The 14,527-nt window shown below is 41.8% G+C and overlaps 1 protein-coding gene across 1 annotated transcript in view; it reads left to right on the top strand.

The window, feature by feature from the left end:
- Window positions 1-8,732: 8,732 nt before the first annotated feature.
- Window positions 8,733-14,527, top strand: part of LOC142881042 (ribonuclease inhibitor-like) — a gene marked incomplete at its 3' end in the record, with an annotated part of 107,598 nt that continues 101,803 nt past the window's right edge. Inside the window, exon 1 of the mRNA XM_076015076.1 lies at window positions 8,733-8,770. Coding sequence (XP_075871191.1) covers window positions 8,733-8,770 — 38 coding nt within the window. The remainder of the gene's footprint in view (window positions 8,771-14,527) is intronic.

Raw genomic sequence — 14,527 nt, 5'->3', positions numbered from 1 at the left:
ATATCTCATCCCCCACCTGTTTGATTCAGAGTCGAACGGTGACAACCTGAGATTACAGGCCGTCTTTTTTCTTGTTGTGATAAAAGGGATTAGGATTGGTAGGTGTAAATAAAACAAGCAATTTGACATATGGAGAGACAGAATAGCTTTTTTTCTATATCATTTAACTTAATTCGCAAATGATTCACAATTGGATTGCTTTGCTACAGCATCATGCATTATGGTTTCTACAGGAAATCGGTGACTGAAAAAATGCCGAACTTCTGTGCCGCTTATGGTTGCAGCAATCGTCGCTGTCCACAAACAAAAGCTTGTAGGATCACATTTCATCTGTAAGCTATTGTTGGAGCTGTTTGATTAATGTTACGATTTAGTGCTGGTTTGTTTAGTTTAGCGTTTAGCATATATGTTTTTATTAAATAGGGGTGTGTGCGTGTTTTTGCTATTTTCACATGAAAGCCTATGGTTATAAATCATTAATAAGTATGCAGTATCATAACTATGCTTATAACCTTTGTAACAAACCAAACCGCTCGAAATTCGGTTGAAAATAGAGCAATTTAGGGCTATTTAAAAGAACATGCACAATAAGAATACATCGTTATGAGTGAGAGGGGCGGAGCGAGGTGACTGTGGCAAGATGGCCGCCAGTGCGGACGTTCGATTCCATTGGCCAGCAGCGCGGATAAGACATCTCACCTTCTGTATATATCTATGGTTAGAACAGTGCTCATCAGGTAAAACACCCGCAAGCCAACGTCATCAACTCGCACTAGATGTCTCTGCATATTGCATGGAACTTGGCTGCCATCTAGTGGTTAACTCTCGTAACACTGTCCATTATGAAACATTTCGTCATCTACTCAAATCTTACAATAAAACTGTCAAACAGGCAAGAATAACCCATTTCTCCAACCTCATCACAAACAATAGCAAAAACCCTTGATTTCTTTTCTCTACCTTCAATCTTTTAACCAATACAAATTTTAATCAGGACGTACAGACACCAACAGATGCCCTCTGTGAGGATTTTGCAGACCACTTTGTAAGTAAAATTGATGTCATTAGGTCCAGTATTTTAATTAATCAAAATCAATTTTTCTACACATCTGGACAACCACTTTTATCTGAGGAAACACTGGAGAGTTTTGCTCTAGTTGATGCAAGGACACTTGGTCGAGTTTTCTCCCAAGTAAAGCCCACAGCCTGCCTTTTAGACCCAATTCCCACGTCACTCTTAAAGTCACTTTATGGGTTCTTTGAGGAGCAGATTTTATATATTGTCAATTGCTCTCTTCAGACGGGTGTTTTCCCTGCTGCCTCTAGAACGGCGGTGGTGAGGCCCCTTTTGAAGAGGAGCAACTTGGATTCAAACATTTTTAATAACTACCGACCTGTATCCAACTTACCATTTTTAAGTAAGATTTTAGAAAAACTGTTTTTTAACCAAGTAAATTACTTTTTAAATACAAACAATATTTTAGAGAATTATCAATCTGGTTTTAGAAAGAACCACAGTCCTGAGACAGCCCTTTAAAGATCGTCAATGATTTCAGGTGTAACGCAGACTCTCAGAAGCTGACAGTCTTGGTGCTACTGGATCAAAGCGCTGCTTTTGATACAGTAGATCACCATATTTTATTAAATAGACTCAGAAACCTGGTGGACCTGTCAGGTACTGTTTTTAACTGGTTTCGTTCTTATCTCACAGATCAATGTTTCTTTGTAAGTATGGATACGTGCTCCTCCAGAATGCATGAAATTAGATGTGGGGTGCCCCAAGGGTCAATTTTAGGTCCAGTTCTTTTTAATCTGTACATGCTTCCCTTGGGGGACGTCATAAGGAAACACGGCATCAGCTTCCACAGCTATGCTGATGATACACAAATGTACATTGCCGTGTCTCCTAATGACACAGCGCCAGTTGATGCCCTTTTAAACTGTATTTTAGATATCAAATCATGGATGGCAGAGAATTTCCTACAGCTTAACCAGGACAAAACTGAGGTTTTAGTTATTGGTCCTGAAGGCCGGAGAGAGGAACTTTTACCAAAACGTTGGGATTTTAAACCCTCGCAATTTGTAAAGAATCTGGGCGTTGTTTTTGATTCTGAGCTCACCTTTGTTCCACATATAAAAAATATTACAAAGATTGGTTTTTATCATCTAAAGAAAATAGCCAGAATCCGCCCGTTCCTCTCTCAGGCCAACACGGAGGTGCTAATGCATGCTTTTATTTCTTGTAGACTAGATTATTGCAATGCCCTGCTCTCTGGTCTTCCCAAAAAGAGTGTTTACAGTCTACAAATACTACAAAACTCAGTCGCACGTGTGCTGACTAGGACCAGAGGAAGGGAACACATTACACCGCTTTTAAAGTCGCTGCTTTGGCTCCCCGTCCGCTTCAGGATTGATTTTAAGGTTCTCTTATTAGTTTTTAAATGTCTCAACGGTCTTGGCCCATCTTATCTAACTGACCTGCTTTCATCATATCCTAGGTCTTCTGGCACTGGCCTGTTAACTGTTCCCCGAGTCAAAAAAAAAAACCCATGGTGAGGCTGCTTTCAGCCATTACGGCCCTACTCGGTGGAACAGCCTGCCAGAGAGCCTCAGGGCCGCAGAGACTGTTGATATTTTTAAGGGGAGGCTCAAGACGTACCTTTTTAACCGGCCGTTTAACTGACTTCTTTTACTCTTCTCTCTCTTACTCCACTAATTTTATGCCGTTTTACTATTTTTATGCCTTTTATTACCTTCAATTGATTTTTATACTTTTATAATGGTTACCCATTTTTATGCCACTGTTTCACACTTTATTCTTATGTATTTGGTTTATTTCTCATTATGATTATTCTCCCTTTTATACTTTTAGTGCCAGTGTTTCCTCATGGGGGGCCCTTCACGGTGGGAGCTACGCCTGGTCTGCCCATAGGGGCGCTGCAGGCCATGGTGCCCCCTTGTGTGGACGGCTCCCCATAGTGGCCTTTCCTCATCAGATTCTTCAGTGCCAAGCCGTGTTATCTAATGTCTGTGTGAATATGGGGGTGGGCGTTTGTCTGTGTGCGTTGGTGGGGAGGGGTGGGTCCGTATGGGGTGGGGGGAGGGGCAGTGGAGCTTTTTATTTTTTCTCATTGTTATTATTATGATTGCTGTTCTTCTTATCATTATTATTACCTTTCTTTGTTTTGTTTTGTTTTATTTTGTTAAGCACTGTGGGTTGCACATGTGTATGAGCAGTGCTATATAAATAAAGTTTATTGTTATTATTATTTTTATAGAAACATGAAGACACATCAAAGAGTAACATGAGGTTGTTGTTGTGACACTGGACGGTAGAGAGTCTGAATCCCCGTCCCAGGCGCAAATCCTCATGGAGGCTTCTGAGGAGGTCAAAGATGGCCAATCCGTCAATCCCAGCTCCATAACGGGGGTCTATGGAAGGAAGCCGCGAGCATTGCGCACTGATCCAGGATAGCTTTCACCTGGCTTGATGGATCCGTGTCTTCTCATCCTGGATGGCTTTTAGTGCGACCCATGAAGCCTGGACACACGTGTTGTGAATTGGTTGAACGCTGAAGGCTTAGTGACTCATCTTGGATGACGCAATCCTACTTTGGTGCAAGGGGGCCCAGACAGCAACATCATCAAGAGCCAGTAATGGACTCCACAGTGCAGCACTCGTTCGCTCGCCCTCCCTCTCCCATTTTATTCTGTAGTGCCAGATTCTGAAGTCGATTTCACTTTGATTTTCAGAGTGATGACACCCTGGAAAAACTCATCCATCATTTATTTTGTATTCAGGTTGGAGTATTGCAGGTTGTCAAAGCTCGGCTGTGATTGGCTGCTCTCAGCTCTGAAGTCCAACCCCTCCCACCTCAGACTCCTGGACCTGAGTAGGAACCAGCTGCAGGATTCATCAGTGAAGGAACTGAGTGGTTTTCTGCAGAGTCCAGACTGTAAACTGTAAACTCTGAGGTCAGTACTGGTTTGGAACCAGTGGATGATGGTTTCAGCACCAAACACAGTTCATCACACATGTTGAATAAACATTGAACTGAAGGTTGATTCATCTCAAAATGACATCCAGAATATGAAAACTTCATTCTGTTCATGTTTGAAGTAAAAAAAAAAAAAAAAAAAAGAAAAAGAAAAAGGAAAAGGAAAAACAGGTCATCAGTTGTCATGTGACCAAACATCATTTCAACACACATTCGTTTTGGACAGAGGATTTAATTTCAAGGTGACATTTTCTGTCGTGTCAGATTCTGAAGTCGACGTTTCACTTTGATTTTCAGAGTGATGACACCCTGGAAAAACGCTCCATCATTATAAACTCTCCATCATTTATTCTCTATTCAGGTTGATTGACTGCAGTTTGTCAGAGGTCAGTTGTGATTGGCTGCTCTCAGCTCTGAAGTCCAACCCCTCCCACCTCAGAGAGCTGGACCTGAATATGAACCCCCTGAAGGAGTCATCAGTGAAGCCACTGATGGATCTTGTCTACAGCAGTGACCATCAACTGGAGAGTGTGAGGTTAGTACTGGTTTGGAAGCAGTGGATGATGGTTCCAGCACCAAAGCCAGTTGATCCCACAGCAGAGGTCCAGTGTTCCCAGTCACAGTGTGAGAGGAGGATGGTGACGTCCAGCTGCTCCTCATTCATCCAACATCTGCTGCCAAACTGCTTCTTCTCTCAGTTCACCACCCAATTATTGATCAGTTCATCTTCATCAGGCCTCAGTATCAGTCCAACACTCCATGGTCACATGACCTTCTGATGTTCCACACTTGACATGTGACTGAGAGTCTGCTTCTTCTCACCAGTCACTCCACCATCTCCATCAACAGTCAACGTCTCTGTGATGATGCGTTCAAGGACCGTGAGTCCTGACTCCTGCTGTCTCTTCTTATCTTTGCAGGTGGTGGTGAGGAGGAGGAGAGTGAAGAGGAGAGCTCCATCTACTGGTGGCTGACAGAACTACAACCAGTGGAGCCAAACAGCAAGCTGCACGCACCAACACTGTGTGGGTGTGTCACGACCTTTGACCCCAGTGCAGCCTGGTGGCTGGCGGACTGCTTCTCCCTACAAGCTGCTGTGGTTACTGGGAGAGACGTCCCAGAAGCCACTGGTGGAGCTGAATCCTCAGTGGAAGAAGCAGGACTTGGAGCAGCTGCTCAGTGAAGGCAGCAGCAACACAACCACTGCTTCTGCTCTCATCATCCACGGCTGGAACATCTCAGCATGAAGGTTCCACACATCAACAACACACTGCTCTGCTCTCACTTCAGACTTCTATAACATCTTCATTTTGGAGGTGAAAAATACTTTTCTAGAGACTTTATTTCTGCTTCATGATCTTAAATAAGGAAATCATGTGGAAACGATAAAGTGATTCACAACACCTGTGATGGGAACTCAAATCATAATTGAATTATAAGTAAGACAAAAGAAGTTTCCCTCAAAATAATTCATGGTTTTGATGCTTGCCAGATGTTTGTGTGGAGATTTCAGAAGGACGTCAATGAATCAGAAGGAAACCAGATCATTTATTTTATGTGATTATGTTATATCATCCTATCATTTGTTACTAGCTCAAACATTATATTTCAATGATTCAATATTCTAACAATAAAAGCCATCACAACCTGTGTGACCTTGAACCTCAACTGACGTTTAATTTCTGCTGCTTTAACACTTTGATTATATATCTCCTGAAGTCCTGCCATGGGGATTCTCCGTATCTGAATAACTTGTGTACTCAAACCTTCTGTAGGCCATACCCACTTCTCCACTCAGTCTCAACATAAAACACATGAATCAATGAAAATAAATCTCACTTTTACAAACAAATCCAATTCAGTTCAAATATAATTTAAATAAAATAAATGATACATTATAATTAATCACCAACAGATAAATCAATGCAATATATGAGGTGGTTTGCCCTCTCTGGGTCGGTGGGGAGGCCCTGCCTCAGGGGGAGGAGTTCCAGCACATCGGGGTCTTGATTGGGACGCCTCCCTGGGGAGGTGTTCCAGGCATGTCCCACCAGGAGGAGACCCTGCTGGAGGGACCAGGTCTCTGGGCTGGACTGGGAAGCCTTGGGGTCCCACTGGAGGAGCTGGAGGAGGTGACTGGGTCCAGGGAAGTCTGGGGGTCTCTGCTGAGGCTGCTGCCCCCGAGACCTGACTCCAGATACGGCAGTAGAAGATGGATGGATGGATGGATGGTTGCCAGGTGATAGAACATTTCATAAAAACAGACTCTGCATTATAACTTCTATTCCACTCTAAATAACCCACTCCAATATAACTGCACTCGTCCTTCTCTCACATTACATTGGATCACAATTACCAAACAACACAACAAAGACAATGATCCAACTGTACTGCCACGTCCAGACTCAGTGTAGGTCTGTAGGCCTCTTGGACCTTCATGTGAACCACTGCGTGTTGACTGGAGGTGAAACATGGCTGACTGCTGTCCTCCTACCTGGACAATGCAATCTCACTTTCAATCTCACAGCCACTAAAAAACCTGATTGTGATTGAGAGGTCCTCAGCAGCCAATCACTGTTGGGAGTCCAGCCTTCAAACACTCCTCCTGAATCCACAGTCACATCTGTGAGCATCTGGAACTTTGGCCCTGATCCTCCACACCACACAACTTGGGATGACAGCGCCACCTACCTGTATCCTTTCAGCAGCCAGTCCATGCTCTGACCCGTTTCCACTGTGGCCTGTTGTGTCATCTGGACCGGAGTCTGGATCATCAGTGTCCAGGTTCATGGAATCTGTCAGAGTGCCGCCGTCCTGTCATGTAATGATAGAGAATCACTCTATTTATACTAATGTGCAGAACCACTAGAGTGTCATTTCTTCACTGCTGTCAGCAACAAGCATTTGGTGTCACACTGGTGTACAACACTTATGGGCTAATTAATAAGAAATGACATATTTAGGAATCACCCGCAATGCCCAGATTGTTGCTGCTTATCTGCTGATATGAGCCGTCAACTGTTGCAATATAGAACCACGGGCAGGAAATTACAATTAGTGTAGAGTGTATTATAATTTAAAACTTTACTAACGGTAGTTCTTTAAAGAATTTAGCAGGGATGGAACAGGCTAACGTGACGACGTCGCTTGTAAAACGGTAGGAGCTCAACCTGCTGTCACGGTGAAAACTCTGTGTCACGTCCCGTCTAGGGGGACCGAGACGCAACATGTGGGACACCTTCCCCCACTCCCAAGGCTCATTAATTTTTCACTGCAGTTGGCGGTTTTCAACAAAAACATTTATGAATCAGTAAATGAAAGAAACAAAACAACTTAACTGGTGGGCAGCAAAGGCTTCAGGGTGGGCCCAGGCCAAAATAATAAACCAAACTCCAACTAGCTCGCCTTAAGAACTAACTAAAGAAAGAAAGAGAAGCCAAATACAGAAAGGCTAACCTCCCTACATACTTAATAAACAGGAGAAAAGAGGGGACAAAGAAAATTGCAGCCCACCCCTTTTTTTTATTAACCTCTTTCAATGAACTCCAAAACATACATGGTCAAAATCCATATGATTATTATGTTGTTTGTTTTTTTTAATGCTCATACAAAACAAAAAAAGTGTAGTGAGAGTCGTCTGAATTGGGTTCAGTGAGGGTCACATTCACTTGTAGCGCATTATTTCCGGCAGCAAGCTTCTCCTGTTACGACTTTTCAGTTCACTAACTCACTCAACCGTGATTGGTGGAGTGACGAGCACACAGCACGTGAAGTCTACGATGAGCTTCCTCCCACGGAAGTACCATAGAAACACACGGATTAAATAGTATGGCTTGTCCACTAGAAGGCTGTATTATGGTGTACGTAATATAAAACTTTGGCCCAGTTCTGCTTGTATTGCATTGTATTGGTCGGTGTTCCTGAAGTTTCATTTTTCGTCCCTTTTTATTTTTTACATCCATGTTTGTGATCAAATAGTATTGTGAATCGCGAGCTCGCATTGCATGCTGGGAAACAGCGTCACTCAAGGAAGTTTTCGCTTCGCTGACACGGTCCTGAAGGGAAGTGGGTTTTATTGCACTGGAACGGGATGAATGTGTTCAATCAAGCAGTACAAACCTGATTAATTGTCTTAATACTTCACTTCGAATGGCCATATTGTTTAGGATTAGAATTAGATGACAACTTCTTCACAATATTTGCAACTATTCAATTTGACCAGCAGGTGTCAGTAGAAGACGAAATTTCATGTTGACTATTTCCTAATGGAAGTGCTCTCTTTACGTTGGATTTTTCTCATAATTATTTGAAGTGTAGGCCTGTATCTGCACACAATTTGGAATTCGTCCCAGCGCCCTGAGCTGTAAATTTGGACGGTGTAAAAGGAAAATGGCCATCTGCAGCAGAAAAGTGGACCCATACATATATATATATATATATACATATATATGTATATATATATATATATCTGCAATTCATATTTTAACGGTTTATATAGACCCCTCAGGCTCCATTCAAAATGGGGGTTATTGTAGGAGAGTTGCAGTCAACTGAGATTTGGAGAGAGTTTGGATTACTAGATTTTGGATAGCGTTTATAGTTTGGAGTGTTTGAGACTAGATAGCGTTTAGTTTGGAGATAGTTTTGAGAGCTTAGGGAGAGAGTGAGGAGAGGAGAGGTGATAGGATGGAGCCCCCTGTCCTGTACATCAATGTCCATGTTACACAAGCATCTATGCCAGGGGTGCCCATTACATCCATCGCTATCTACTGGTCAATTGCGAAGGGAGTTTGGGTCTATCGCATGGAGAGAGAGAGGGAGAGAGAGAGTGAGTGTGTGTGAGAGAGAGAGAGAGAGAGAGAGAGATCCGCGTCAATTACAGCAGGTAGAATCGTTCAGGCAGGATTAGAAAACACGGTGGATCTGGTTGATTTTGGTCATAATGTACGATGTGCTGGATTTTGTTCTTATATGTGCTGTGCTTTACAGTGAAACGTAAATGTGACGTATCGGCTTCGGCACTATTCAGATCAAATAAAGACCAGACAGGGACAGGAAAAACAGTTTCGCTGTTGTTTTACACGCAAAACTACCGGGGTTGTCGCGTGAGTTTGCAATCCTGGCGTAAACTGATGGAGACGCCTCGCTCCTAAAATGCGCTTCAAAGTGCGCACGCACTGCAGACGCGCCGGAGATCCTGGGAGATGCTGCTAGCAAAACGTCTGCATCACACACACACACACACCAATTATCCCTAACCTATGCGCTGGAAAACACAAAACTATACAGCAAAACATCTTAACGTAAACACACTTTTATTGATAAAATCAAACATAGACAGATATAACCTAAACAATTTTAAACCATGAGTTTTCTGTGCAATGATGAGCATAAATGCACATGGGAACATGTTGTCCCATTTAATCCTTTCTTTCTTTATCATTGGACTACAAATATATTTCTGAATGACTTTTCCTGTTTTATAGGAGGTGGATCTTTTTGACTTGCTCATTTTAAAAGTAGCTTGCATGTTGAAAAAGTGTGAGCACCCCTGATCTATGCCCTTTTCCAAGTCCCACAATCACTTTCACTGTCATCTGCCTGATTACACCCATGCCATTTTCAGAAAAAAATTGCACAAACAGAATACATTCAAAAAATGTATCATACACATAGTTATCAAGTCAAGTTATTTATTTATTGTCATTGTTGAACAAAGTTAGCAACAAAATTTGTTTGGAGCATCCCCATAACCACTGGCATCAGTACCGATAAAATAATCATAAATAAGTGAAAAAACCAAACAAACAAAAAAAATAATTTATGTACAGAAATTATTTGGTCATTCATTTTTTGCAATTCATAGTCATTCCCAACAGACATAACAGACACAAAAATTCAATGCATCACACGTGGTTCAGACACAGCTTGCCTGTGATTGTACATTTGGCCAGTAGGTGGTTTCGTGTGCACATGAAACTTCGAGAAATGAACCGTTTCTCGAACCAGTTGGCTCAAGTGGTTCAATGCCTCATGAGGCTTCACCTCACCATCACTACAGTCACTGCATCCTGAATCAGTCACACTCAAAGTCGCACACCACCTCTGCTTTGTTCTGGACTGTGGAATGGGCAATATTAATTTAATCTAATTAAATTCTGTTTTATTTCTTCATGTCTATTTTAATGCTCTTTATTGGTGCTGAATGGAAGTGTGGTTGTTGTTTTATGAGCTAATGGATAGACAAGTGGCCTATAACATAAGACGCTTAAATGAAGTGAATAGGATATGTCCACAATGTCAAGAAAGGAAGCAGGGTGTCTTTAAAATCGATAACATTTGAATAAGTATTAAAAGTTGAGTTGATGTTATACTTGTATTGACATTCATTCATTCATTTTCCATACCCGCTTAGTCCCGAGCTCAGGGTCACGGGGGTCTGCTGGAGCCTATCCCAGCTGTCTTAGGGCGAAGGCAGGGTGACACCCTGGACAAGTCGCCAGTTCATCGCAGGGCCACATAGAGACAGACAACCATTCACACTCACATGCACACCTACGGACAATTTAGAGTGTTCAATTGACCTCACATGCATGTTTTTGGAGTGTGGGAGGAAGCCGGAGAACCCGGAGAGAACCCACGCAGACACAGGGAGAACATGCAAACTCCACACAGAAAGGTCCCAGGTCCGGGCCCCGGAATCGAACCCACGACCTTCTTGCTGTGAGGCTACAGCACTAGCCACTGTGCCACCGTGTCGGCCTACTTGTATTGACATTATGAGTAATTTATACAACTTTTCCCAGGAACTTTTCCCAATGATGAGGTTGAGGGCCCATCATCTGCAATTCAGCATTCTGCAGGTAGTCAACACCAAAACAAGCGTATTCAGCTGTCATAATCCTGTTTGTAAATAATACATATAAACTGTGTACTTGTAATATAAGTCAAACTTTGGTAACTTGAATATAATTCTCACAAAGGGATTTTTCATGTGTATGCACTTTGTACCTGTTATGAATTAAAAAAAAAAAAACATTCATAACTAAACTCAGTTGTTGGTTTCCATCTCTATAAGTTAACAAAGATACATAGATACCTATGAAACACTTGTTTATCTTGCTGAAACTAATACTAGGTTACTAGTACTAGATACACCAGTATACTCTCCCGGAGCACAGATCAACCCACTCAAACAAACAAAAAGCATTTTACTCAGTCAGATAAGATTACTAAATGCTGGATGATACACTGTTTTGTGCATTATTTGGGTAAATAAAATAGTTCTATTATTCATACCTCCGCCTACCATTTATTATTACCTAAGGCATAGGGCATTTAAAAAAACTAAACAAATGTCATTCCGGTGTGCCACCCTTCCACAGTCTGTGCCCCAAGCTTGCCCCCCCAAGAAAAAAATTCTAGGACCGCCCCTGTTTCCAACACTGTGGATGCTCGGTTGTTTATTGCAGCAGACAGATAAACAATTAAACGGCTAAAGCCATCTATTCCACCGTGAATGACAAATCTCCAGCTTTTGGTAAAAAAGGGAGAGAAGATGGAAAGAGAAATCTAAAATATATAAGGCATCAGACAGCTAATTGAAAAAGGTTCATGCACAGCTTATTTGACACAAAAAAGGTATGGTACAAAGGTGAAAAGATTTGGAGTGGGTAGAAAATCTCAATGTTTCATTTGTTCAAGTATTTAAAAACAGTTTTGAAAAATACCGTATTAATTTGTGGTTTCCATCTATGTGCCACATTGCATTTGGTGCAGGAACAGAATACTGCCTCCGTCTTAGTGTGCGATTGGCCAAGGCTCGCACTTCAGTCCCAATTGGGTCCACTCTTCTTAAGGAATCACGTTTTAGCTACATTTTGTACGGAAAGCGTTATACAAATAAAGCTAATTATATTTGTTTGTTTCGGTTAAACTGATGCACAATACAGATTACTGAATACATTCATGTGGGGATCAACTTCATATCAAACTTACTTTGCACTCGTAATCCCCTGGCATGAAGGAATGCTCTCATCATTCTGTACCCTGTGTTTGGGTGACTGAGTTGGATTTCTGCAATGACGGCATCCAGCTCTTCATCACAAAGCGCTGAATACATGTCCGACATTCTAAACAAACAAAGAATAATTCCTGAAATTTTACTTGGCAAGAGCCAAAACATATGTAATAATAATAATAATAATAATAATAATAATAATAATAATAAACTTTTATTTGTACAGCACTAAATCACAACCAAAGGCGTCTCAAAGCGCTTTATACAATCGTATAATATATGATATATGATATATTATATTATATATTATATACTGATATATGATTAAAAGCGTCCATTTTCACTGCAACCATTTTGACGTGTATTTGTTGTATCATTAGTGTTATTAGGTACAAGTGTTGCTGCGTTCATTGCAAGGTTAACGTCATTTGCGTCAATAGATATGGAAAACAACTACACTTAAGTTTAAAAGAAATGTGCACGTTTTGTAAATGGCAATTTCTTCTTCTTCTTCTTCTTCTTCTTCTTCTTCTTCTTCTTATTATTATTATTATTATTATTATTATTAATATTATTATTATTATTATTATTATTATTATTATTAGTGTTCTGTTAAGGTGAAACAACAAAGAAGCCTTTAAGTCTAAATTGTTTAATAAATAGGTTAAGAGCAGTTGGTGTAAGTATGAAAGTCATTTCATTTATTTGTTGCATTAAGAGAAGCATTTATAGAGCGTCGTTGCCACCTACTGGCATCTTTCGGTAGTATTTCTGTTGTAATTTTGAAGCGAACTTTATACCGGAAGTAAGACACGGGAAACACACTGACAGCGTTTTCTGATACGCACCCGTTCCTGTAAACCAGTGTTTGTGTGCCGCGAGATATTGTCAGGTGTGCCGTGGGAAATTATCCCCTTTGTGTGCCTGTGCAGTCTAGCGCCTGACAGAGTAATCATGTAGTACTCTTCCATACCAGTAGGTGGCAGCAGCAGGTAGCTAATTGCCTTGCGCTTGGAGACAAGCGAATTAGTGACGCATGGATGCAGCGACAGGTGTGTGGATTGTGGATAGCGGGACGACGGTTGAAAGTGATGGATACGTTTTTGAAGAGGAAAAATGCTGACTCTGAACTGGACCCTGGACAAAATCCGGACCCAGATGAAGGCCCTAGTATGAGTGGAGGCAAAGACGGTGACGTCGAGCAAAGTTTCTGGCGTGAGGCAATACAATGAAAGCTATCTTTCATTTGGATTTACTTTTACCGGAGATGCAACGGCACCAACTCCGTTGTGCTTGGTATGTGGTGAAAAGCTCTCCAACAGTGCTATGGTCCCAAAGTAAGCTTAAACGCCATCTCCAAACGAAACAGCCCTCAGTTCAAAAGAAAATATACGGGACACAAAGTGAAGTGCGTCCTGTATCAGTTCATTACGGGACAGGTTTTTTAGTTGCCAAGGACGGGACAATCGCGTATTTTACGGGAGTAGACCACAGGCAGAAATCAAATGAGGTTTTGTCATTTTCCCTTAAAAACGGGACAAATTGTGTCCCGGGAGAGATTTTATTTTTCCTGGGACAGGTGGTGAAAAAAGAGAACAATTCTGGGAAAAACGGGACGGGTGGCAACACTACGCTGAACTTGTGGCTCAATCAAAAAAGTCCCACACTGTGGCAGAGCAATTAATACTTCCCGCCTGCAAAGCCATTGTAAATGAGACGCTCGGACCCGAAGCGGCTAAAGAAATAGCCAAAGTCCCTCTCTCAGATAACACAATCTCCAGACGTATTAATGAGATGTCTGCAGACATCGAAAGTGTGGTTTTGGACAAGATCCCTATCAGTAAGAAATTTGCCTTGCAACTTGATGAGTCTACTGATATAAGTGTTGTTGCAGATTCTGAAGTGGACATTTCACTTTGATTTTCAGAGTGATGACACCCTGGAAAAACTCTCCATCATTATAAACTCTCCATCATTTATGCTCTATTCAGGTTGGAGTATTGCAGGTTGTCAAAGCTCAGCTGTGATTGGCTGCTCTCAGCTCCGAAGTCCAACCCCTCCCACCTCAGACACCTGAACCTGAGTGAGAACCTGCTGCAGGATTCATCAGTGAAGGAGCTGAGTGTTTTTCTGCAGAGTCCAGACTGTAAACTGGAGACTCTGAGGTCAGTTCACCCTCTTCACTCGACAACTTCTATCACTCTTGTTGTTGTCGTCATGATTTGCACTTGACTGTTGTTGGAAATTCAATTTGCAGACACTGGTTTGTGTTTGAAATGAGTGAAACTGGGTTTGAAGCAGGGGTGCCCATTAGGTCGAGGGGGTGGGGGGTGGGGGGTAGAGAGACGAACCGCTCTCTCAGTCATTAGAAAACACGGTGGTTGTGGTTGATCTTGGTCATAATGTACGATGTGCTGGAGTTTGTTTCTATATGTTCTGTGTTTTACAGTCAAAGGTAAATGTGATGAATCGGCTTCTGCACTGCTCAGATCAAATAAAGGAGATATAA

Source organism: Nelusetta ayraudi, unplaced genomic scaffold (assembly GCF_046127955.1).
Source record: "Nelusetta ayraudi isolate G7.1 ecotype Tasmania unplaced genomic scaffold, CSIRO-AGI_Nayr_v1 ptg000178l, whole genome shotgun sequence".
NCBI lineage: Eukaryota > Metazoa > Chordata > Actinopteri > Tetraodontiformes > Monacanthidae > Nelusetta > Nelusetta ayraudi.
This window is presented reverse-complemented; position numbering and strand designations above follow the sequence as displayed.